Source organism: Amblyomma mixtum, chromosome 3, assembly GCF_055824585.1.
Source record: "Amblyomma mixtum isolate Tamu chromosome 3, ASM5582458v1, whole genome shotgun sequence".
NCBI lineage: Eukaryota > Metazoa > Arthropoda > Arachnida > Ixodida > Ixodidae > Amblyomma > Amblyomma mixtum.
This window is the reverse complement of record NC_143014.1, coordinates 360,554,112-360,578,660: the sequence shown is the minus strand read 5'-3', so window position 1 is coordinate 360,578,660 and position 24,549 is coordinate 360,554,112. Positions and strand designations below refer to the sequence as shown.

Here is a 24,549-nt window from a genome sequence, read left to right as displayed (position 1 = left end):
ATGGCGCGATGCCGTTAATGCGTAAATGCCCATATACGCGGAATTGGTCATTTTCTACTTTATATTCATAGGTCGCTGGGGGTCCTCATGCCGCTCCTGGTGCACTGGTGCAGCGGTTAAGCGATGCCCGACGTCGTCGCTGTTGTCGTGGCTGTGTTTGAAAAACCCACCTGCCAAGGCAGTGACTCCGGCAGGTGCCTGTGTCCAACCCAGCCACCGGTGGGGCTTTGTGAGACCGAGGTTGCCGTTCTAATGCAACCTTTCGCGACCAACGGCTAATTTCGCTGCCAACTGCCGTGGGGGTCAGGGTGTGATGACGTCACTAATTTCGCTGCCAACTGCCGTGGTGGTCAGCGTGTGATGACGTCACAACTTCACGTGACCGAGACCGCCCTCTTCTCTGGCGATTTTTCGCTCACGCCGCTGACGACGACGTGCTTTCTGCTGAACAAGAATTTTTACGCTATCCCGTTAAAACCTGCAGTGGTGTATGTTGAGCAAAGAGAGCGAACGCCTTTATCCCTACCTGTACCGTCCCGTTAGTCAGGTAGAAGGAGATGGCCTGGCGGGTGTGCAGCCATGAACCCAGGTAAGGCAGCCTAACAAGATCGTCACAGTCACGCGTGCTGACATGTTCGCCAGTCTTTAGCAGACTCTTCATGAAGGCCAAGAAGTACTTGAGCAGTGTGGTTTTCTTCTCTAGTGGCGAAGGGTACTCTTCCAAATTATGGTAGTACTCAAGGCCGTCCTCGTCCACATACATCATACTCCTGGAAAAAAGTATGTGCAAGCGTCACAGATGAGGATACTGCGGAAAGATGCACATTTCCAGCCTCCCGGTGTTCTTAAAAGAAAGGAGATCGAAAATTTTACTCCCGAACAGTACGGAAAAATGGCCTTCATTAAAAAACTCAACACGCCGTGCTTCAGAAAGCCCGATTCCGCAACCAGAGATTTCAGGTTCATTTGAAACCATTCAACAGAATCTCCAGGCAATAATATGATGCGGTGGTCTGCTTATTCTTACAACTGCCTCTGTTGTAAATGAATGAGTCAAGTGACCTCTTCGAGCGTGCCTGTTGTTCTCTGTTTTATAGCGTATAACCAGCTAAGGCGCCAGACATGGGGCTAAGTTCGTTTGTTGCATTTAAAGACCTGAAGGAGTTAGAAATATTTGATTCCGTTTGAAATCACTATACGCATGGCAGATCTACAACCGCATACTATGTGTCCGTTCTAGAATAGAGTAACGTTGCTGTTTCTTTTAGAGTTTCATGTCCTAAGCATGCACTTAAAATGCAGTTTACTGTCACCATGTGTAGGAATTTTTCAGGGGTAGGTTTGTTTTGTTTCATTACCAACATGTGGTGCGCAGTGTGTGTTCAATCTGAAGGCGGCACAAAATGACTTCGATGAAACGTTTTTCACGTCTACATCGCTGCCAGTCACCTAAGGTAAGCTCTACTAGGTGGAGGTCTTCGCTGTCCCACTTATAACCTGCCTTTTGCTTCTTGCCTAACGTTCTATTAAGTTCATGCAGTATTGGTAGGTGATGTTTACTTTCTGGACATTTATTTTTGGTTGTCCAGCAAGATGTCCGTTCATCCCTTCCAGCTGATTGTAGCCCGATGCGAGGTTACGGTACATAAGCAGCTGTTGTACCCAGCCACACCGGGATCTGGCGCCGACATGGCAGCCAGACGCTTACATCTTGTTCTTCTTCAGATGCTGCAAATGATGGCGATTTTCGATCCTGCCGCGATGAAGACGTGCCTTCCAATGAATGGAGCCGCTTCTACCGAGCAAGTCTGTCCTGCTGACCTGGCTTTTTTGAGTGACGCTTCGCCTTTGGACCTCACAGCGCTACCGGCGCTCGAACGCTTCATCGACTGGCAACCCTGGAATCTTCAGCACAAGCATGACCTACATAAGCAGCTGTTGTACCCAGCCACACCGGGATCTGGCGCCGACATGGCAGCCAGACGCTTACATCTTGTTCTTCTTCAGGTTTGTTACTCTTACCTTTCTGTTAATGGCAAACCATTTAGGAAGTGGACGCCAGATCCCAACTTTGCTGTGTGCATGTTTTTACGCCTTCTGTACGATGTGTCCGCGAGCTGTTCAGGATACATAGGTTTGTTTAAAAGAAAGCTTTTGCTTGCGGGAGACGTAGAGCAAAACCCTGGGCCTCTGTCTGCTGAGCAGGAAAAGCAGATGTTCGATACTATCATGACAATACTAGTGATACAACAGCAACAGACCGAAATATTGGACGAACTACGTTCCATTCGGCTTGAGCAAAAGAATCTCGAAGAAAAACTAACAAAACTCGCAGAAAAAGTCAAGAGCGTTGAAGATAATGTGTCACTGGTGCTCCCGCTAAAGCCTGAAGTAGAAAGATTATCTCAAAGTTCCCAGAAACTTGCTGTTGCGTGCACGGCCCTCCAGTCATCGCACGATGACCTGGAGAACCAATCACGAAATAACTTAATATTCTACGGCATCCATGACAAAGAAACCGAATCGTGGGAACAGTCTGAGACTAAAATTATCTCTTTTTGCGCTGAAAAGTTAAAGCTTTCCGTAGACGCCGCTGCTATTGAAAGAGCGCACAGACTAGGAAGATATGCGCCTGACAAGCACAGACCCCTGATCGTTAAATTCTTGTCCTTTAAAGAGAAGAATCGTGTTCTTTCAAATGCTGCCAAACTAAAAGATACTGACTGGGCGATAAGCGAGGACTATTCGGCCAAAGTACGGCAACAAAGAAAAAAGCTCATGCAGTTTGCTAAGGCACGCGGCGGAAAGTTGAAACTGCGGTTTAATAAGCTAAACCTGGACAACAAAACCTATATGTACAACATTGAAACAGACAATATCACTTGCGTAAACCAATAGCCATCACCGAGGCTTTTAGCTAGCCCACAAACTGCTATTAAAAATGAACTTGTCTGTATTGTTGTTAATTGTCGCAGTCTAAAAAACAAAGCTGACCAATTCTCCTCACTCTTACAAATGACAAACGCACATGTGGTGATTGGAACCGAGTCATGGCTGGACAGCAACATAAGCGATGGTGAAATATTTCCTCCATCCTATACCACGTATAGGAAGGATCGCAATGTACGCGGTGGTGGTGTGTTCATCCTCGTTCATAGCAGTTTGAAAAGCGTGTCTGTTAACCTAGAAAACGATTCCTGTGAAGCTGTCTGGTGCAAGGTACAGCTGGGCGATGGTACTTCTTTAGCAATTGGCTCTTTTTATAGGACGCCCGGTTCAACCTGCGCACAGCCATTTTTTGAACTTAGCAACACATTATTAGCCTTAGACACAACACATATTATCCTTGCCGGTGATTTTAATATGCCCTGCGTAGAATGGTCTTCTTTTAAACCAGTAATTCGCACTGCATCGCTCTTGTATACCGCTTTCCGTGAAGTAATTGGTGCTCACTCATTATTCCAGCTTGTTCAAACCCCTACCAGACTCGGCCTTACCAGTGCTAATGTATTAGACTTGTTTTTCTGCAATGACCCTAGCCTAGTCTCGTCTGTCATAACGCTGCCAGGCATAAGCGACCACGATGTAGTTTTAGCAAAAGTATCCTGTAATGCTATGAAGACCCACTACACCCAACCACACAAAGTGTATTTTTATAAAAAAAGGGGATTATGCTTCGCTATCACGGGAACTCAACGCATTTTTTCCCGAGTTTCTTTCACATCGGCCATCTCTGGATATCGATTCCTTCTGGAACTTGTTTAAAACTGAAATTTTGTCACTGACGCAGACTTTCATCCCATCCCGCTTGATTTCAGCCAAGCGTCGTGACGATATGCATTGGATGAATAGACAGTTGCGGGCAATGATCAACCGGCGGAAACGGCTGTTTCGCAGATATTGTGATACGCCCGCACTAACTTTGTACTCCGAGATGAAAAAGCAAACTAACAACTTATCGAAAGAAATCCGTAAAGCAAAAAGGGCATACTTCAGCACACTAGGCCAACAACTAAAGACAAACCCGAAGGCAGTCTGGAAATATGTTAAAAATAAGAGAAACAGCAGGGTCTCTGCGCCTGATATACTAGACGAAACTGATTTTGGAAGGGATTCAAAAGGTAAAGCGAGAAGTTTCAATCTTTATTTCCAATCGGTGTTTTCCGATCCCATTAATATACATACTGACTTTCAATCTTCCAGCACCCTGACCAGAATGAATGACGTAGAAATTTCTGAACGGGAGATCATGCTTTTATTACAGAAAATTAAAGTTACATCAGCACCAGGGCCTGACAACATTTCCAATTACGTTTTGAAAAATTGTGCGGCTTCGGTTGCCCCGTATCTAGTTGCATTATTTCAGAAATCGTTAGAGAATTCTTCTTTACCCCTTGACTGGAGAAGTGCCAATGTCGTTCCGATTCATAAGAGTGGTGACAAAACTAAAACATGTAACTATAGGCCCATATCGCTGACGAGCGTGTCGTGCAAAACACTGGAACATGTCATTTATACTCAGTTAATTAGCCATCTACAAAACAATAGTTTTTTCTGTTCGACACAACATGGATTTAGGTCCGGCTTCTCATGTGAAACACAGCTCGTGGAATTCACACATGACAATTCTGTTTCCTTAAACTCTGCCGGTCAGGTAGATTGTATATTTTTAGATTTTCGAAAAGCGTTCGATTTAGTTGCTCACAACCTATTGCTACAGAAGCTTTCAGAATTAAATATTCCTACCTCACTCTTATCCTGGATTGAAGCGTATCTTGCGGAAAGGAAACAGTGCGTGGTTATCGACGGTGTCAGCTCGGAAAGTGTGGGTGTAACTTCAGGTGTTCCGCAGGGGTCGGTTTTGGGCCCTCATCTTTTTCTCATTTTTATAAATGACCTCACTAGTAACATTTCAGGTATAATCAGACTTTATGCTGATGACTGTTGTATCTACCGCAACATTTCTTCTGAAGCAGATGCAATTTCAATACAGCATGACCTCAACTCTGTATTCTCTTGGCGCAACAACTGGAATATGGCGCTAAATATCTCCAAATGCAATCTGGTCCGGTTTACAAACAAGAAACAATTCTTCCAAACAGACTATTTCCTTGGTAGCACTGAATTATCCACAGTTTCAACTTATAAGTACTTGGGAGTCTTTTTTTCTACTGACCATCATGGAATACACACGTAAATTACATATCTGCTAAAGCCAGCCGCACATTAAACTTTCTCAGACGTAACTTTAAGGACGCTCCCCTTACGCTGAAGGAGACATTATACATGTCTACTGTACGTCCGATACTTGAGTATGCTTGCGCGGTTTGGGATCCGCATACAAAACTGAATATTGAGGAGCTGGAGCGCGTCCAGAAACGGGCTGCTAGGTTTGTGTCTGCCGATTACAATTTCCAAAAAAGTTCTTCTGGTTTGCGCGAGAAGTTGGGATGGCCGTTACTTGAAAACAGGCGCAAATATTCGAGACTCTCTTTCTTTTATAATGTGCTTAATAATAAAACTGGAATTCCAAAAGAGAAATACATTAATGAACCCAGCTACATTTCCGCCCGCACTGACCACCCACTTAAGGTGCGCGAGTACAATAGCCGTATAAACGTATTCAAATATAGTTTTTTCCCACGAACAGTGCATGACTGGAACTGTCTCCCTTCTCGGGTCGCTACCGCTCCTCCTACATCGTTTCTCGCTGATTTGCAAAGCCACCTGTCAATATAAGTGCAATAATTCTTGTCCGAGTGTATCATGCTGCTTTTTTTGAAATTTTTACAAAGTTGATTATTCCTAAAGCTTTATTCTTTAAGCAGTGCTGTATTTTAAAATGTATCTTTTTTGTGTGTGTGTGTGTGTATGTTTAGGGTATCTTCGCCTTTCTACAATGGTTTTCTGTATTTTCTCTGTAGACTGCATCATTTGCCTAATTTATTGTGTACTAGATGTTTGTTCTTATTTATGATGTTTCCCCCCTACAATAATGCCCCAGTGAGGGCGCTGTAGGTACTGTGTATAAATAAAATATAAATAAAATAAAAAAAGATATTGTAGGTGAAGAGAGAGCATCACACGCCGATGGGAAGTAATCAACACCACAAAAAAAATAAAAAAAAATCTCCTGTGCTTCTTGGTTTCTGTGGCTGTTGGCTTCTCTCATATTTATAACGAGCCCCTCAATCCCCTTCCCTTGTTTGCTTAATTGCTTAGCGAGGGTCTCGGTTCTGGCAGCCTTGACGCCATAGGAAGCATAAGAGGGTTCTCACACAGCTTTCACCCTCGCCGTTCGATGGTGTTCTACGTCACACCAGCGGTAACTCAGGACGTTCCACGTCCGCCGCTTACGAACGTGGGTGGCGCTGATGAACACTCTCAAGGTTAGGTTATTTGTAAACATAAATACCCCCGAAAAGCAGAAGGTTTGACAGCCGTCGCCGTAGCTCAGAGGTAGAGCACCGGACGCGTAATTCGGAGGTCGTGGGTTCGGATCCCACCGGCGGCGTGTGGTTGTTTTTTCATCTGCTTTTCTAATCAATTAGGTTTAAGCGATAACATATTCAGTAATATTCTTACTTGATCAACACCACAAAAATAATTTAAAAAAAAATCCCCTGTGCTTCTTGGTTTCTGTGGCTGTTGGCTTCTCTCACCATTTCCTCTAAGTAAAACGAGTCGTACCTTTGCCAAGCGGCCTATTTCTGGGTGTAATTTGAATCTGTTGCACAGGAAAAAGCCGCCGCTTTCATGACAGAGCAGTAAGACTCGTCTGAGGTTCCCTCGTTTGGCGTCCCTCACAACGAGGACAGTCTAGCGCACACGTTCAAAAAAATAAAAACGATTACAGAACGTGTATGGCGTGGTTCCACTGAACGGCGGCCGGCCTGCCAAACGGCAAGACACACACGCTATGTGAGAGCATCCCATTTCTATGGCAAAGAGATATTTCCTCTTTGTCGTTCCTGCCGGCGAAGTATCACTGCTTGGTTGATAGAAGTCGCTGCGATCACAGGCTAGAACTGGCAGAATGGGAGTGGTATTTGGGCACTGGTGTACAGTGTTTCCCATGGTAAGCACCACGCTTGTGCTGCGGCACTTGTATTATTGGTTCGCCTTTGTTTATTGGGGTTTAACGTCCCCAAGCGGCTCAGGCTATGAGGGACGCCACAGTGAAGGACTCCGGAAATTTCGACCCCCTGGGGTCCTTTAACGTGCGCTGACATCGCACAGTACACGGGCCTCTAGGATTTCGCCTCCATCAAAATTCGACCGCCTCCATCAAAATTCGACCGCCGCGGCCGGGATCGAACCCGCGTCTTTCGGGCCAGCAGCTGAGCGCCCTAACCACTGAGCCACCGCGGCAGCTGCTGTATTTCTGATAATATGTCCAGTCAGGGGTTCGATTGTGTTTGAGGGTTGTAGGGCTTTTAGTAATGTGAATTAATACTTTTGTGCATATCTTACTGTATTTTCTGGAGAGCATCATTCGTTGACAGCGTAGCATTCGACCTTAAAAATGATGCGCATTATAATTGGGCTACTTTCTTCCAGTTTTTTTTAAATGAAAACTTTATTGCGAGAACAGGTGATATACACAAACACTGTTTGGACCGATAGCTATCAGACCTAGTGTCCGGTCCAATACAAAAAATAATTGTAGTTTTATGGAGTTGTTTTTAGACAGTCTGCATAAAAAAATAGATTGGACACCTAAGCCACGCCTTAAGAGAATAACGCGATAGCTTAATGGGTTAATGCCCATACATGCAATATTGGTCATTATCTGCACAGACATTCACAGATTCCTGGGAGTCTACATACCCTGTGCTTTGTCGTGCTTTCGAATTTCTGTGCCGCTTGTGAGCGAGGGCCAAAAGAGGATGACCCCAACTACTTGACATGGAAAGAAAATCATGTCTGCCAAAAAAATTCAGAAAAGAAAGCTGGAGAGATGGAAGTGGAGGCTGGCCTCATATTGTTCCAGAGGTCACTCCAGCAAAACAACCTGCGCTATACCACTGTTCTGTCAGATGGTGACAGCCGTACATTCTTAGCTCTGCAAGAAGCTAAGGTGTATGGCTTCATTCCTATCAACAAGGAAGAGTGCGTAAACCATGTGCAGAAGCGCATGGGCACAGCTTTACGCAACCTGGTTGCCAAACACAGAGACACTCCTGACAGAATCAGTGGTAAGGGCAGGTTGACTGGTGATCTAATAACAAAGCTGACCTCATATTATGGCTGGGCAGTAAAATCACATTCAGGGGGCGTAGAGGCTATGCATAAGGCTGTGATGGCGACATATCATCACGTGACATCAAGAGACCTTGCATCAAACCATAGCCTTTGCCCAACAGGCCCAGACTCCTGGTGTCGCCATAATGCAGCAGAGGCCAAAGGCCTGCCTTCACCCAAACACCACTACAATCTTCCACCCCACGTCAGCAAGGCTCTTCTTCCCATCTACCAGCGCTTGTCGGACAGGAAGCTCCTTCAGAGGTGCCAGAGAGGAAAGACGCAGAACAGTAACGAAAGTCTGCACGCAATGATCTGGGCACTGGCACCCAAGGAGCGCCACGCTTCTTTGTTCAGCATTGAGGCAGCTGTGGCTGAAGCTGTGCTAAAATTCAATGCTGGAAATGAGAGAGCCTCAGCAAGCATTCTGAGAGAGCTCAAAGTAGCTCCTAGCACATGCAATATGCAGCGCATGGCAGAAAAAGACCGGCGCCGACGAACTGCATCTGTGAACAAGCGTGCATGCGCAGAAAATGTGCAGCAGGCCTGCAAAAAGCGGCACTTGGGAGCTAACAGCCAGACAGATTACATGCCTGGAGCATACTAGTCCATTTACAGTGTAAATATGTACATATTTTTCAGTATTTTTTAATAAATTCCATCTCAGTTTGTTTTTCCTTGTTTTCTCAAAACACAATTTTTTACTGTTTGCAAAGTTTACAAGAAGGATATCTTGGCTTCTAGAGCAGATACAGCAATAAGTTTTACTGCAGCATGCTTCTGAATGATTAGAGTATACAACGTTGGGAACAGATTTCTCAATTTCTGCTCACTTATTTCATTGTGCACACTAATTAAAACTACTCGTCAACCAGTCTTCCCTACACTGAACTTCAGCAGGCTCTAAAACAGCTAATACTGGATTAATCAAAAAAGTACTTCCTAAATTGTATTGCTTGTACTGTACACTATCTAGCCACACATTAAACACTGTTTTCTGATGAGTGATTTTTTTTGTATTGTTCTTGCAAATTAAGGAGTGAAAATGTATAATATCTTGAAAAGTAATTGACATATTGGAAAAATAATTACATATTTGAAATCAGCATAAAAAACTGATTAATACTGCAAATTTTCATTGCATTTAGTCCAAAAATCAAGAAAAAAGTTTCAAGACCCCTGTCCCCCCTTAAGCGATGCACCGCTGCCCTGTGATGAGGTGCCGGCAACGGTGGACTTGTGCGACCTAGGTTGCTCCCGCCGAACAACCTAACGACAAAGCATGTATTTAACTGCCACCTGCCACGGTGCGCAGTTTGCTCACTATCCGCTGGGCAGGTTGTATTGGCGCCACAAGGTCGCGTCACCTAGGTGGCCCACGTGCTTATTAGGTGGCTTATTTGGGAATTTTTCGTTGATTTTTCGCTCAGGGTCAACAACGCCGACGACGCTGAAGGTGAAGCCTGATTTTATGCTACACGACCTCCTTACGGTTATCGAGTTAATACGGTGTAATTCTCAGAATTTATCTCCAAAGTTTAGTGTTCTTGTGGGGTTTGTTTTCTGCCGAGCAGTGCCAGTGAAATCACATACACTATGCAGGTCGTATCTTGGAAGACAATGGGTTAAGTTCATGTGCGATACGTTGCAGTTTATCGAGCAAATACAGTTCGAGGCATTAGTCTTGAAACCGCATTAGCAACGATGTGACTGCTCTTTGTTTATTGGAATATATTGTTGAGGGGCAATCAGCGATAATGAGGTAGCACAGAAGTCTCGGCAGTACCGTATTTCAACGATGTACGCACATGAGAGCTTGGTTCTGTCTACACGGAGCGGCTGATTAGTTTCTACGTAAAGGCTATTTATGGGGGATGTCTTTTATGAGAGACGCCAACCTGACTTGTACCCGGGGACTAGACATTTTAACTATGAACGTCTGGCTGAGCCATACGTTATGCGCCCATAATATAAATGCCAAGAGAAGCTCACCAGAGATTGGTAAATATGTAACAAGCATGTCCAGTGAAATCCACACAATGTTGGCTACAGCACTTTTAGAAAATTTAGGTGAGCAAGGTTCCGGGATAGTTGGTAATGCATTTAAAAAGAAGAAACAGCGCGAAGAAACACGGACACCCGAAGAAACGACACACACACGAGCGCTGTTTCCCCTCTGACCCAAGAAAAGAACAGCGCTCGTGTGGTGTCGTTTCTTCGTGTGTCCGTGTTTCTTCGCGCTGTTTCTTCCTTCTAATTAAAATTTAGATTTCGGGTGGCTTCAGATTTAAGGCGCTCATGGGGCTCAGGAATATCGGTTTCCTAGCAAAAATTGTGCTTAAATTCTTGTGCTCCGTCTATGGTAGTGTAATTTCGTTCAGGGGCTAGGTGGGATAAGTTTCCTAGTCTCGTCTGAGCCAGAAAAAAACAGCGCTGATTTTGCGGGCGAACATCGAACGCACTTCTGTCTCCTGCGACCAAACCAGCGCCTTAATGTGAGAACAGTTTGTCTTAAAGAGCTTGACTGCATCCGTTCCATCCACGAAATATATATAAAACATATAAACACTATCCGCAAGAAAATGAACCGAGTCCATGGTGCCCTGTGTCGACATAGATACACACTTCCAACAAAGATAAAGATTCTTATATATAATGCATACTTACTTCCCATCATTACCTACTGCATAAGTGTCTGGGTTACCACAACAAAACATAACAAACACAAGATCTTAGTTGCACAGAAACGAGCTGTCAGATTGATTGCAAATGTACCCTGGCATTCCCATGCGTTTCCTTACTTTAAGCAATATGGTATTTTGTCTGTTGATATATTGCACCCATTCATATTGTTATGTGCATACAAAAATGCAGTTAAAACAAATAATCAACTGTTCCTTGCAGCCTTTAATCTACGTCAATACACACCAGTGTACAATACCCGATGTCTTTTACTTTGGCTTCTACCCTTTTGCCGTACTTTATATCGTAAACAGTCCTTGTCCAATAACCTAGGAAATTACCTCAACATATTGGCAACAAATAATGTTTATATACAAGACACCTCAAAGAAACAGTTATTACCTGTCATGTGCATTTTCGAATCTATTGTGGCATCATTGTAAACAGGTTTGGTGTATTGTATTGTATATTGTTCCTGTTATTTATGTGCATCTCTGTTGTTGTGTACGTGGTCAGGGCTACACTGTTGTTGTCTTTTTTCTTTGTTTGTTTTGATGGAGATAGTCAGCTCACCTTAAGCTTGATGTTCGCGAAACACACTGCTGTCATTGTATTCATGGGGCACTGCGTGCTACTTCAAGCTGCATTATGCAGCTTTTTGCTCAGTGTCCCCTTTTTCCACTGTATTGTGTGTGGAGAAATAAACTTTAAATTTCAATTTTCAAATAACATTGGAAGGGACATTTAAGCTCCACCATTGTGGTACGACGCGATAGCCTTAATGGCTTAATTCCTATATATGCAGGAACGGTCATTTCTTGCTTTACATTCATAGGTCTTTGGGAGTCATACGACTGCTGGCGCAGTGGTGCAGCGGTACAACTGCGCGGGCACCGAGAGAAACTTACATTTCATTGTTGAGCAGTATGAGGCGTGTGTCGTCATTGAACAGGACGCCGATGCTGCCGTCGCACAGCTGGTAGCCGATGCCGTACTTGTCGATGTAGTCGGCCCATTTGCTGACCCAGAAGACTGGCGTGGAGGCAGGGTCCTCCGCCTCGTCAGGGCGTTCGAAGCAACGCTCGGGCGGCTCTGCTCTGCACAGCTGCTGCAGGAGAATCTGGAGCTCTGTCAGGTGATGTTGTCGATGCCCTCCTCGTTGCATCGGGTTCAATATATCTGCTTCAGATGGCGCTTGAGCTCCCTTGAATCCTGCGGCTGCACCGTAGGGGAAGTCCACCAAGTCGAATAAGTCAAAGAAGTCTGAGAAGACCAACAAAGCAATGCTGACAGCTGCGCGTGTGCCCTTCACCCAAGGTGAAATCATGACCATTTAAGCAGCGCTTTATTGCAGACAGAGAACCTCTGAAACCTTAGGGTAAAACAGTGCGCAACAACGGAATGGAATTGTGGGCAGCGGAGGCAGGTTAGTTGGGTAGGGAGGTGGTAATGACAACAACACTGCCATCAGCTCGCACACTATTAGAGACACCTGGCTGAACAAGCGAACAAAAACAGATTGCGATGCGATTGGGTTAGCATTCCCTGAATCCATTTGCGCAACTGAAAATTCGGGTACCTTTTTTTAGTGAGAGTGAGAAAACCGACAAGCATGAGTGCGTAAAGACCATGCAGCTTCCAGGCAAGAAGAAGACGGTGAGCATGGCAATTTGTTCTGACTGTGGCCAGGTGCTGCCAGCATCGCAACTTCTGTTTTCTGCAGGTGCCCGTGTAGAATAAGCCCTCGCTCTTTCAACACCCCTACATCCCCCCCCTCCTCCTTTTGCTTGTAAATGATGTAATTAATGGTCGATTTGAGAACATGCACTTTACTTCAGACACGAATGGTTGGGATATATTTTCCCGACAGTTTTTAAAGCACCTGTAAAGTTATTTTTACAATTTTGGCACAAAATTAACCTGAGTGCTAGTAATGTAATGTTATAGGTTCCGTGATAAGAAAAAGGCATAATCTTGGCCCTTGCCAGATAGATCCGCGATAGAAAGTTTAGCGTGAAGTCCGCATGCGTGCATACAATGCGTCCTTCGTCTACGTCAGGTAGCAAATTTTCTACTCCCAATCAATATCAAAACGACAGACGTGCCATATGCGGTATCTGGCCAGGACAGCTTAAGACAGGATATTGATGGTCATCTCATTTCATATCTAGACAAACCGGCAAGCTCTACCTTCAGTGCGTAAATGAAAGCTAACAAGAAATGTTACGCACACTGCTGTGACACTGCTGTGCTGTGACTGCTGTGTTTTGCGCCGGCTTTGCCTCCTTTTCGGGTCGCTTTTTCAGAGGAGTCACCTTGGCCTCCAGCTCTGGAAAAACAAAGTCGTGCAATGGAGGTTGTGCTTAGGTGAAAGGTCCGACATGCAGTACATACGATGCTTTACGGTCTATCTGCATTCCCATTTAATTCTAGCCAATGATAAAAAGTGCCTGAAAAACGTTTGCCTTTGATGCGCACATCGTTCTTGGTCTATGACAGCTTGTTTTGGCATGAGTAAAAATATTTGCTTCAGGAAGGCCGCGAGAGCGTTCAAGGGAACCAGGAAGAGAAATTTTTGAAGAATATGCCGGGAAAAATGGATGCTTAAAATACACTACCAAATTTGAAGGTAACCTTGATAAAAATCACTTAAAGTCGGCATTTAAAAAGTTAGGTATTTAAACTTAACTTATCATTTAACTGTGAAGAGCGAAATAAATACTCAAGACTAGGCCACGCGACTATGAACAACCCTCTCTGGTTTCACTGGACTAGGACACTTCGCCTTTCTTAAAAGTTTGGTTACATTTAGCTAGGACACCCGGTGTGTGTATATGCACGTATTCGTGCTTAACTCGACGTGCCACGTCGTTTTAGAGCAAAACAAGCTAGATTCGAACACTTCGTTTTACCAGTGTGCGTGAGTGTGAACTCAAAAACGTAATATCTCCAGAACTGCGTGAAATGCACGTATTCGTGCTTAACTCGACGTGCCACGTCGTTTTAGAGCAAAACAAGCTAGATTCGAACACTTCGTTTCACCAGTGGGCGTGACTGTGAACTCAAAAACGTAATATCTCCAGAACTGCGTGAAATGCACGTATTCGTGCTTAACTCGACGTGGCACGTCGTTTTAGAGCAAAACAAGCTAGATATGTGTATATGTGTAGCTAGGTGTGTGTGTATATATATATATATATATATATATACACACACCGGGTGTCCTAGCTAAATGTAACCAAACTTTTAAGAAAGGCGAAGTGTCCTAGTCCAGTGAAACCAGAGAGGGTTGTTCATAGTCGCGTGGCCTAGTCTTGAGTATTTATTTCGCTCTTCACAGTTAAATGATAAGTTAAGTTTAAATACCTAACTTTTTAATTATTGACTTCAGGAAGGAAGTGTCAATGAAAAAGTTGTAGATCGCCTCGAAAAACCGCTAGTAGTGCTGTTTCCGTCAAGTTACGATTTACGTAGCTTCATTTATTGGCCTTAAAAGAAAGTTATCACGTGACCAGCTTTTCGCTCACTTCACTGTCCCAATGTGCACCCAAAGTGTCATTGAGGAGAGGATTTCAGAAAAAACGGATTTTATTCTTTAAGGCGCATCTTGGGATGTTGAAGTGGCACAGTTGTCATGTGGAAGCTTTTTCTTATTGTGCGGGTTATGGTTAAAGGCCGGTAAAAAAACTACTTTACGTAAATACAGTCGAACTCCGCAATAACGAAACCGCCGGGGAAGGAAAACCTTTTCGTGGTCGTGAGAATTTCGCTGTCGCGAAAATGGACAAACAAGCACACCCATTACCTTCCAGAACCAAAAATTTAATGAAAAAAGTCGCTTATTTTGCTCTGCTTGACATTGCTGTGCAGGAGCTTGACGACTCTGGCTTCGCAGCTTGATAAGCTATGCATAGGTTCGTCGTCGTCGTGGTCGCCGAGAAAAGTCCGGATAACATCGAAAGCATCAAGCACATCACGCGAGCTTACTTGCGTAACTTTCCTGCATCCAGGACGATGCTGCTTCAGCGTCGACGCGCGCACACTCCCCTGACAACACTTTGGCGACGATGCAGTGCCGCGCGCTTTAAATCGATTTAGCCATCCGGCGCTCGCCTTAAAGTTGTCGTGCCCCAGAATGCACGCGAAGTCAATCGCATTTTGCTGCAGAAGGCTTCCAGACAAAGGCACCTTGTTCGCGCTCTTTCTCAGGAACCACTGAAATACGGCTTTGTCCACGCCTTCGTACACCGGCGTTGCCAAAGTCTTGTTCAGAGCGCGCGCGCCGTTCTGGAGTGCCGCCATGATGCCATTCTTTGATTTCATAATCGTAGAAAGTGAGCTGCACGGGATACTGAACTCCTCCGCAATGTCCGCCTTCTTTCTGCCTTTTTCAGCTTCGGCGATGATAGCAGCCTTATCCTGCAGCGTCAAAAACTTGCGCTTCTTTACAGGAGGCAGCATGTTTCCGACAGTCGAAAAACAACAAAAAACACTGTACACAAGCAAGTCGCGGGCGAATTCGGCTTGCACAAGGCGGACGGCGAGATCGGCGAGACAGCGTGGTCGGCGCACTAGAGAAAAGAAAAAAAAAGGGTTCCTCGCTCTTCCCCGGTTGGCCGGCGGTGTCGTCACGTGAAGCGTCACGTGCGTGCGTAGTCGCCAACAGACGGGCTAGCAAAAAGCCGCTTTCAGCGGGCAAAAAAAGAAATTGCTTTGCTATCATCATTACCGAAACAACCGAAAGTAAACAAAAATGGCTGCGCCGGTGCTTGTTGGCAGGTGAAATGAATGGGCCCGACTTGTCGGATGAGTTTAATGCTGCAGTTTTGCCCATTCTATGTTCCCGACTGGCTGACGTGCCGAAAAAATGTTGCAGATCACTACCTCAAACTTTCGTTAATGCGGGACTGCTTTTTAAAAACCCTTCGCTATTGAGAGGGGACAAATGCATTGAACCCTATGGGAGTTCGCCGGGGGCGCCAGAATTTTTCGTTGCCGCGAGAATTTCGTTCTTGAGGGCGTTCGTTATTGAAGGGTTCAACTGTATTACTTTGCTGCAAATGTCTCAGTAAGCTGTTTCTCAAAGCGATCTACAACTTTTCCATTAAAAAGTGAGTTAATTAAGCTTAAGTAATTAGTCAACCTTGAAGAACGAAAAAAATACTGCAGAATAGGTCACGCGACTCTAATCAACCATCATTTGGTTTCAGACGGTTAGGACATCCCGTGTTTTTTAAAAGCTTGGTTACATTTAGCTGGGAGACCAGGTATATATATATATATATATATATATATATATATATATATATATATATATATATATATATATATATACACACACACACACATATGCCACTCGGAGTGCACTATACGAACGCACATTGTAATATAATTGCAAACAAAGGAAATCTATGCCGAACAGGAATCAGGCTGCTTAGCGTTACTTGTCATATATCTTCCTGATAAATTTCCATACAGGGAACAAAGCAGGCGGGCACGCCAGGTTAGAATAGTCTTTTCTAGGTCTAATTGGTTTTTCATGCTGTAGGTGTTACCCAGGTTACCAGAGCCACTCCCGACGACGTGCAGAAAGTTGCCGTGTTACCATGACAACATTCTTACACAAGGTCAAGCAGCTGCCATCACGTACAAAATTTTTCATAGCAATGATAATGTTTAGCCCCTCGTCGGTGACGTACTCTCTCTTTTGTTCCCACTACAAAGGTTTCGCACTCATACAAGCCGGAATTCTCCAAGACTGCAAATTTTAACCCAAAGAAGCTCAACAGCTATCCGGAATTATATAAACCGGAACTGCAGAGAGGAGAGAAGCCAGTTTCGCTTGATATGTACCTGTCAATAAAATCCCGACATAGAAAGAAGACGACATCTGAATACTGCGAGTTCGCGCTGTCGGGCTCCGATATGTGGCACTTACAGGAGTTGGTGGAGCCAGCCCGAGCCGCAGCAGCGTCCAACGGACTCCCGAAAAATGAAGGGGTGACGACCCTAGAATTTCTTCAATAAAAACGTTTCCCTCTCTCTCTTACATGACGAGAGACTGCTGTAGCTAACTGCCTTTTCCTTTGCATGTTTTTTATTGCTTCCCGTCTCATCAGTAGAAAGCGCTTATGGAAAAACAATACTTTCCCAGCGGTTTAAGGCTGGTTTTACTGGCCACCAAGTGGTTGATCTGAGGCTTTGTATTAAGACATCTATCCTGGCTTTAATGATGTCATTTTATGCTTGGGTTTTATAACACAACTGCACTCGGCTGTCGATATTGCACCGTACCGTGGCAACTTAAGCTTCGAAAACAACTCCCACCACATCATCAGAAGTAAATGGCAAGTACGGTCAAAAAGAGCAAAAGCTTGGTTGGTTTGTTGGGGTTTAACGTCCCGAAGCGACTCAGGCCATGAGGGACGCCGTAGTGAAGGGCTCCAGAAATTTCGACCACCTGGGGTTCTTTAACGTGCACTGACATCGCACAGCACACGGGCCTCTAGAATTTCACCTTCATCCAAATTCAGCCGCCGCGGCCGGGATCGAACCCGCGTCTTTCGTGTCAGCAGTCGAGCACCGTAACCACTGAACCACCGCGGCGGGGCAGAGCAAAAGTGCACTTCATTCTCTGTTTATTGACACAGTTATAAAGAACTATGTTGAAAACGAGTGCTTACAGTGATATAAGAATGCAGTTCTACACTACTAAATGTAAGAGCAATGCAAATGAAATTGTCGTCATTAAAACACATGTTAGTTATATATAAAAGCATACTGTGGAAATGCCCATACACACAAAAACTAAAAGTGACACAAATTGCGAAGAAACAGGGCAAATGCAAATGACGAGACAAGAGACCCGAAAGTAGTTGGCCTGCAGTTTGCTACGAGTCGCACCGCAAGGCAGGCTGTGAGTGTCATGCAATAGTTGGCGTGTCTCACTCCGAGGCTTACAGATGAAAAAAAAAAACTGTAAAGGGAGTAACAGTAAGGACAATAAGAACATCAACACTGCATTATAATGTGATGCGCAAATCATAGGCAAGCGATATGCGCCCTTTTCATATCGCCGACTGTGAACAAGTTGCGTCAATACAGGTGAGAGCACAACACAGAGCCTTCAATTCAAAAAGGGCAAAACAATCTTCGGAAGAGGTCGTTCAATAATGTGGCAGTGCGAGTTAAATTAAGATGAACGCGGCAGAAGGTGGGAACACAACTGACAATCTCTGCAACCAAGGGCCATGGTTCAAGCTGCATGCCAGTGGACTGCAATACTGATGACGGTGTCGCATTGCACCATAACTTATCTCGCCTGGCTCACTTGCACTAACCACGTGCGATTGAAATTAGCATTTCTGAGTATGAAAGTAAGAAAAAAAACGCATGTGACAGGAATCTATTACTGAAGTTTATTGCAACAATACAGTACGCATATGTGAGTCGGTGACCCCCATGCAACGCCCTTTATTCTTGAATCTACGGCGGGCACATTCCGGCCAGTTTGTTGCGTAGAACAGTGACCCTGCTCTGCTATGGGCATGCAGAGGCCATTTCGCTGAACAGAGAGCGTGTGTACTGGAGGCGCAATAGCAATTTTGGTGGACAGCCTTCCTGAAGTGTCTTGAGACGGTAAGCGTGGAAAAGACCGTCGGCGTCGCTGTATGTAACCGCGGCCATCAAGGGACACAGAATAAGCTTCGTGTGGTCCTGGAAAAAGTTAACCTGTGGAGAAGGAGTACAATGAAAAGTAGAGTTGCTGCTGCAGGCTATAAAAGTTATTACCACTGGTGAAAAATTGATCACTGAAAGTTAGAATAAATAAACTTTCAACACTTCGCCTCTAGTCCTGCATTGCGCCCGCTTTACCTCAACTTTGCGCAGTGCGCTAGACAATGTTGTGCAAACGAATGGCATCATGTTAACCGATGAGATGTTAGCCAATGGTATCCTGTTAACGAATGACAAAATGCTAATCATTAGCATCGTGTTAGTCAACGGCACTAACGCTTGTTTCGTGCTGGCAAATTCCCGGGAAATAAAAAATAACTTTGCGAAAACATCAGTGAAAACATCGCGCGCTGCTCTCGACAAAAGTTCCTACACGCAGGACAATGGCGGTTTTGGTTTCATATATGACTTATTTGGAATGGTCGGTTGGTTGGTTTATGGGGTTTAACTTTCCGAAGCAACTCAGGCTGAGATGGATGCCGATGTCCATCCGGATAATTTAGGCCGCCTGGGGTTCTTTAACGTGCACTGTCATCAGACAGCACACGGGCCTGCAGCATTTCGCCTCCATCGAAACGCAAGCGCCGCGGCCGAGATCAAACTCGGGCCTTTCAGATCAGCAGCCGAGTACAACCACCTCTTAGCCACTGTGGCGGCTAAGGGTGTAAAATAGGAAGGAGGGCACAACAACTGCGGCCTAGCAAGAGGTCTCTGAAAGAAATGTTATAATGCCAGTTTTGAATAAGAATGAAATATCTCCTTGCATATTTAAAGGAATGTTTGCCTGATAAGGGAGTAATTACTCATTGGCATCCACCCAAGCGCAGCCATACGGCTACAAAGGAAAGCTATACAGCTTTCTCAGGAACTTCGTAGTTAAAGAAGAGTTTTTTTTTTCTTTAACTACGAAGTTTCTGAGAAAGCTATACAGCTTTCCTTTGTAGCCGTATGGCTGCGCTTGGGTGGATGCCAATGAGTAATTACTCCCTTATTACAAATTTACTCCACGCTGGGGGATTCCCCTAAACATTTGAGCAATGTTTTCCTGAGAAGCAACTCTATAGCATGAAGTGGGCTGTATACAGAGCACTTGACGAACCAAACTGCCCCTAATAGGAAATAAATGCCTTGTCGTTTGTACCCTCTTTAATTTTATTGTTCTCTCTTGATTCGTCGTGAACTACACCTTTCAAATACGATATCCGAGTGAATTTTCTTCTCTTGGCTTTTGCTCAGAATTCTCAGCGGATTTTAAGCCCCCTACGGCCAAAACGACTACATAAACAAAAAAAGACCGCGATGCTCTTCAAGAAAAATGGCGCGGACTCAAGTTCCGCCTTAAGCGTATGGCGCGATGCCGTTAATGCGTAAATGCCCATATACGCGGAATTGGTCATTTTCTACTTTATATTCATAGGTCGCTGGGGGTCCTCATGCCGCTCCTGGTGCACTGGTGCAGCGGTTAAGCGATGCCCGACGTCGTCGCTGTTGTCGTGGCTGTGTTTGAAAAACCCACCTGCCAAGGCAGTGACTCCGGCAGGTGCCTGTGTCCAACCCAGCCACCGGTGGGGCGTTGTGAGACCGAGGTTGCCGTTCTAATGCAACCTTTCGCGACCAACGGCTAATTTCGCTGCCAACTGCCGTGGGGGTCAGGGTGTGATGACGTCACTAATTTCGCTGCCAACTGCCGTGGTGGTCAGCGTGTGATGACGTCACAACTTCACGTGACCGAGACCGCCCTCTTCTCTGGCGATTTTTCGCTCACGCCGCTGACGACGACGTGCTTTCTGCTGAACAAGAATTTTTACGCTATCCCTTTAAAACCTGCAGTGGTGTATGTTGAGCAAAGAGAGCGAACGCCTTTATCCCTACCTGTACCGTCCCGTTAGTCAGGTAGAAGGAGATGGCCTGGCGGGTGTGCAGCCATGAACCCAGGTAAGGCAGCCTAACAAGGTCGTCACAGTCACGCGTGCTGACATGTTCGCCAGTCTTTAGCAGACTCTTCATGAAGGCCAAGAAGTACTTGAGCAGTGTGGTTTTCTTCTCTAGTGGCGAAGGGTACTCTTCCAAATTATGGTAGTACTCAAGGCCGTCCTCGTCCACATACATCATACTCCTGGAAAAAAGTATGTGCAAGCGTCACAGATGAGGATACTGCGGAAAGATGCACATTTCCAGCCTCCCGGTGTTCTTAAAAGAAAGGAGATCGAAAATTTTACTCCCGAACAGTACGGAAAAATGGCCTTCATTAAAAAACTCAACACGCCGTGCTTCAGAAAGCCCGATTCCGCAACCAGAGATTTCAGGTTCATTTGAAACCATTCAACAGAATCTCCAGGCAATAATATGATGCGGTGGTCTGCTTATTCTTACAACTGCCTCTGTTGTAAATGAATGAGTCAAGTGACCTCTTCGAGCGTGCCTGTTGTTCTCTGTTTTATAGCGTATAACCAGCTAAGGCGCCAGACATGGGGCTAAGTTCGTTTGTTGCATTTAAAGACCTGAAGGAGTTAGAAATATTTGATTCCGTTTGAAATCACTATACGCATGGCAGATCTACAACCGCATACTATGTGTCCGTTCTAGAATAGAGTAACGTTGCTGTTTCTTTTAGAGTTTCATGTCCTAAGCATGCACTTAAAATGCAGTTTACTGTCACCATGTGTAGGAATTTTTCAGGGGTAGGTTTGTTTTGTTTCATTACCAACATGTGGTGCGCAGTGTGTGTTCAATCTGAAGGCGGCACAAAATGACTTCGATGAAACGTTTTTCACGTCTACATCGCTGCCAGTCACCTAAGGTAAGCTCTACTAGGTGGAGGTCTTCGCTGTCCCACTTATAACCTGCCTTTTGCTTCTTGCCTAACGTTCTATTAAGTTCATGCAGTATTGGTAGGTGATGTTTACTTTCTGGACATTTATTTTTGGTTGTCCAGCAAGATGTCCGTTCATCCCTTCCAGCTGATTGTAGCCCGATGCGAGGTTACGGTACATAAGCAGCTGTTGTACCCAGCCACACCGGGATCTGGCGCCGACATGGCAGCCAGACGCTTACATCTTGTTCTTCTTCAGATGCTGCAAATGATGGCGATTTTCGATCCTGCCGCGATGACGACGTGCCTTCCAATGAATGGAGCCGCTTCTACCGAGCAAGTCTGTCCTGCTGACCTGGCTTTTTTGAGTGACGCTTCGCCTTTGGACCTCACAGCGCTACCGGCGCTCGAACGCTTCATCGACTGGCAACCCTGGAATCTTCAGCACAAGCATGACCTACATAAGCAGCTGTTGTACCCAGCCACACCGGGATCTGGCGCCGACATGGCAGCCAGACGCTTACATCTTGTTCTTCTTCAGATGCTACAAATGATGGCGATTTTCGATCCTGCCGCGATGACGACGTGCCTTCCAATGAATGGAGCCGCTTCTACCGAGCAAGTCTGTCCTGCTGACCTGGCTTTTTTGAGTGACGCTTCGCCTTTGGACCTCACAGCGCTACCGGCGCTCGAACGCTTCATCGACTGGCAACCCTGGAATCTTCAGCACAAGCATGACCTACATAAGCAGCTGTTGTACCCAGCCACACCGGGATCTGGCGCCGACATGGCAGCCAGACGCTTACATCTTGTTCTTCTTCAGGTTTGTTACTCTTACCTTTCTGTTAATGGCAAACCATTTAGGAAGTCGACGCCAGATCCCAACTTTGCTGTGTGCATGTTTTTACGCCTTCTGTACGATGTGTCCGCGAGCTGTTCAGGATACATAGGTTTGTTTAAAAGAAAGCTTTTGCTTGCGGGAGACGTAGAGCAAAACCCTGGGCCTCTGTCTGCTGAGCAGGAAAAGCAGATGTTCGATACTATCATGACAATACCAGTGATACAACAGCAACAGACCGAAATATTGGACGAACTACGTTCCATTCGGCTTGAGCAAAAGAATCTCGAAGAAAAACTAACAAAACTCGCAGAAAAAGTCAAGAGCGTTGAAGATAATGTGTCACTGGTGCTCCCGCTAAAGCCTGAAGTAGAAAGATTATCTCAAAGTTCCCAGAAACTTGCTGTTGCGTGCACGGCCCTCCAGTCATCGCACGATGACCTGGAGAACCAATCACGAAATAACTTAATATTCTACGGCATCCATGACAAAGAAACCGAATCGTGGGAACAGTCTGGGACTAAAATTATCTCTTTTTGCGCTGAAAAGTTAAAGCTTTCCGTAGACGCCGCTGCTATTGAAAGAGCGCACAGACTAGGAAGATATGCGCCTGACAAGCACAGACCCCTGATCGTTAAATTCTTGTCCTTTAAAGAGAAGAATCGTGTTCTTTCAAATGCTGCCAAACTAAAAGATACTGACTGGGCGATAAGCGAGGACTATTCGGCCAAAGTACGGCAACAAAGAAAAAAGCTCATGCAGTTTGCTAAGGCACGCGGCGGAAAGTTGAAACTGCGGTTTAATAAGCTAAACCTGGACAACAAAACCTATATGTACAACATTGAAACAGACAATATCACTTGCGTAAACCAATAGCCATCACCGAGGCTTTTAGCTAGCCCACAAACTGCTATTAAAAATGAACTTGTCTGTATTGTTGTTAATTGTCGCAGTCTAAAAAACAAAGCTGACCAATTCTCCTCACTCTTACAAATGACAAACGCACATGTGGTGATTGGAACCGAGTCATGGCTGGACAGCAACATAAGCGATGGTGAAATATTTCCTCCATCCTATACCACGTATAGGAAGGATCGCAATGTACGCGGTGGTGGTGTGTTCATCCTCGTTCATAGCAGTTTGAAAAGCGTGTCTGTTAACCTAGAAAACGATTCCTGTGAAGCTGTCTGGTGCAAGGTACAGCTGGGCGATGGTACTTCTTTCGCAATTGGCTCTTTTTATAGGACGCCCGGTTCAACCTGCGCACAGCCATTTTTTGAACTTAGCAACACATTATTAGCCTTAGACACAACACATATTATCCTTGCCGGTGATTTTAATATGCCCTGCGTAGAATGGTCTTCTTTTAAACCAGTAATTCGCACTGCATCGCTCTTGTATACCGCTTTCCGTGAAGTAATTGGTGCTCACTCATTATTCCAGCTTGTTCAAACCCCTACCAGACTCGGCCTTACCAGTGCTAATGTATTAGACTTGTTTTTCTGCAATGACCCTAGCCTAGTCTCGTCTGTCATAACGCTGCCAGGCATAAGCGACCACGATGTAGTTTTAGCAAAAGTATCCTGTAATGCTATGAAGACCCACTACACCCAACCACACAAAGTGTATTTTTATAAAAAAAGGGGATTATGCTTCGCTATCACGGGAACTCAACGCATTTTTTCCCGAGTTTCTTTCACATCGGCCATCTCTGGATATCGATTCCTTCTGGAACTTGTTTAAAACTGAAATTTTGTCACTGACGCAGACTTTCATCCCATCCCGCTTGATTTCAGCCAAGCGTCGTGACGATATGCATTGGATGAATAGACAGTTGCGGGCAATGATCAACCGGCGGAAACGGCTGTTTCGCAGATATTGTGATACGCCCGCACTAACTTTGTACTCCGAGATGAAAAAGCAAACTAACAACTTATCGAAAGAAATCCGTAAAGCAAAAAGGGCATACTTCAGCACACTAGGCCAACAACTAAAGACAAACCCGAAGACAGTCTGGAAATATGTTAAAAATAAGAGAAACAGCAGGGTCTCTGCGCCTGATATACTAGACGAAACTGATCTTGGAAGGGATTCAAAAGGTAAAGCGAGAAGTTTCAATCTTTATTTCCAATCGGTGTTTTCCGATCCCATTAATATACATACTGACTTTCAATCTTCCAGCACCCTGACCAGAATGAATGACGTAGAAATTTCTGAACGGGAGATCATGCTTTTA

At 45.1% G+C, this 24,549-nt stretch overlaps 2 protein-coding genes across 2 annotated transcripts; both read left to right on the top strand.

The window, feature by feature from the left end:
- The first annotated feature begins 1,689 nt into the window (after window positions 1-1,689).
- LOC149356523 (uncharacterized) lies at window positions 1,690-23,609 on the top strand. The gene is made up of 2 exons (XM_089584192.1): window positions 1,690-2,007; window positions 21,735-23,609. Exons 1-2 carry the CDS (start codon window positions 1,690-1,692, stop codon window positions 23,187-23,189), a joined length of 1,773 nt encoding a protein of 590 aa, XP_089440318.1. The 3' UTR covers window positions 23,190-23,609.
- Window positions 7,843-9,006, top strand: LOC149356524 (uncharacterized). Its single transcript, XM_089577786.1, has one exon. The coding sequence runs from the start codon at window positions 7,961-7,963 to the stop codon at window positions 8,849-8,851; it is 891 nt and encodes a 296-aa protein (XP_089433912.1). The 5' UTR covers window positions 7,843-7,960; the 3' UTR covers window positions 8,852-9,006.
- Window positions 23,610-24,549: the final 940 nt, after the last annotated feature.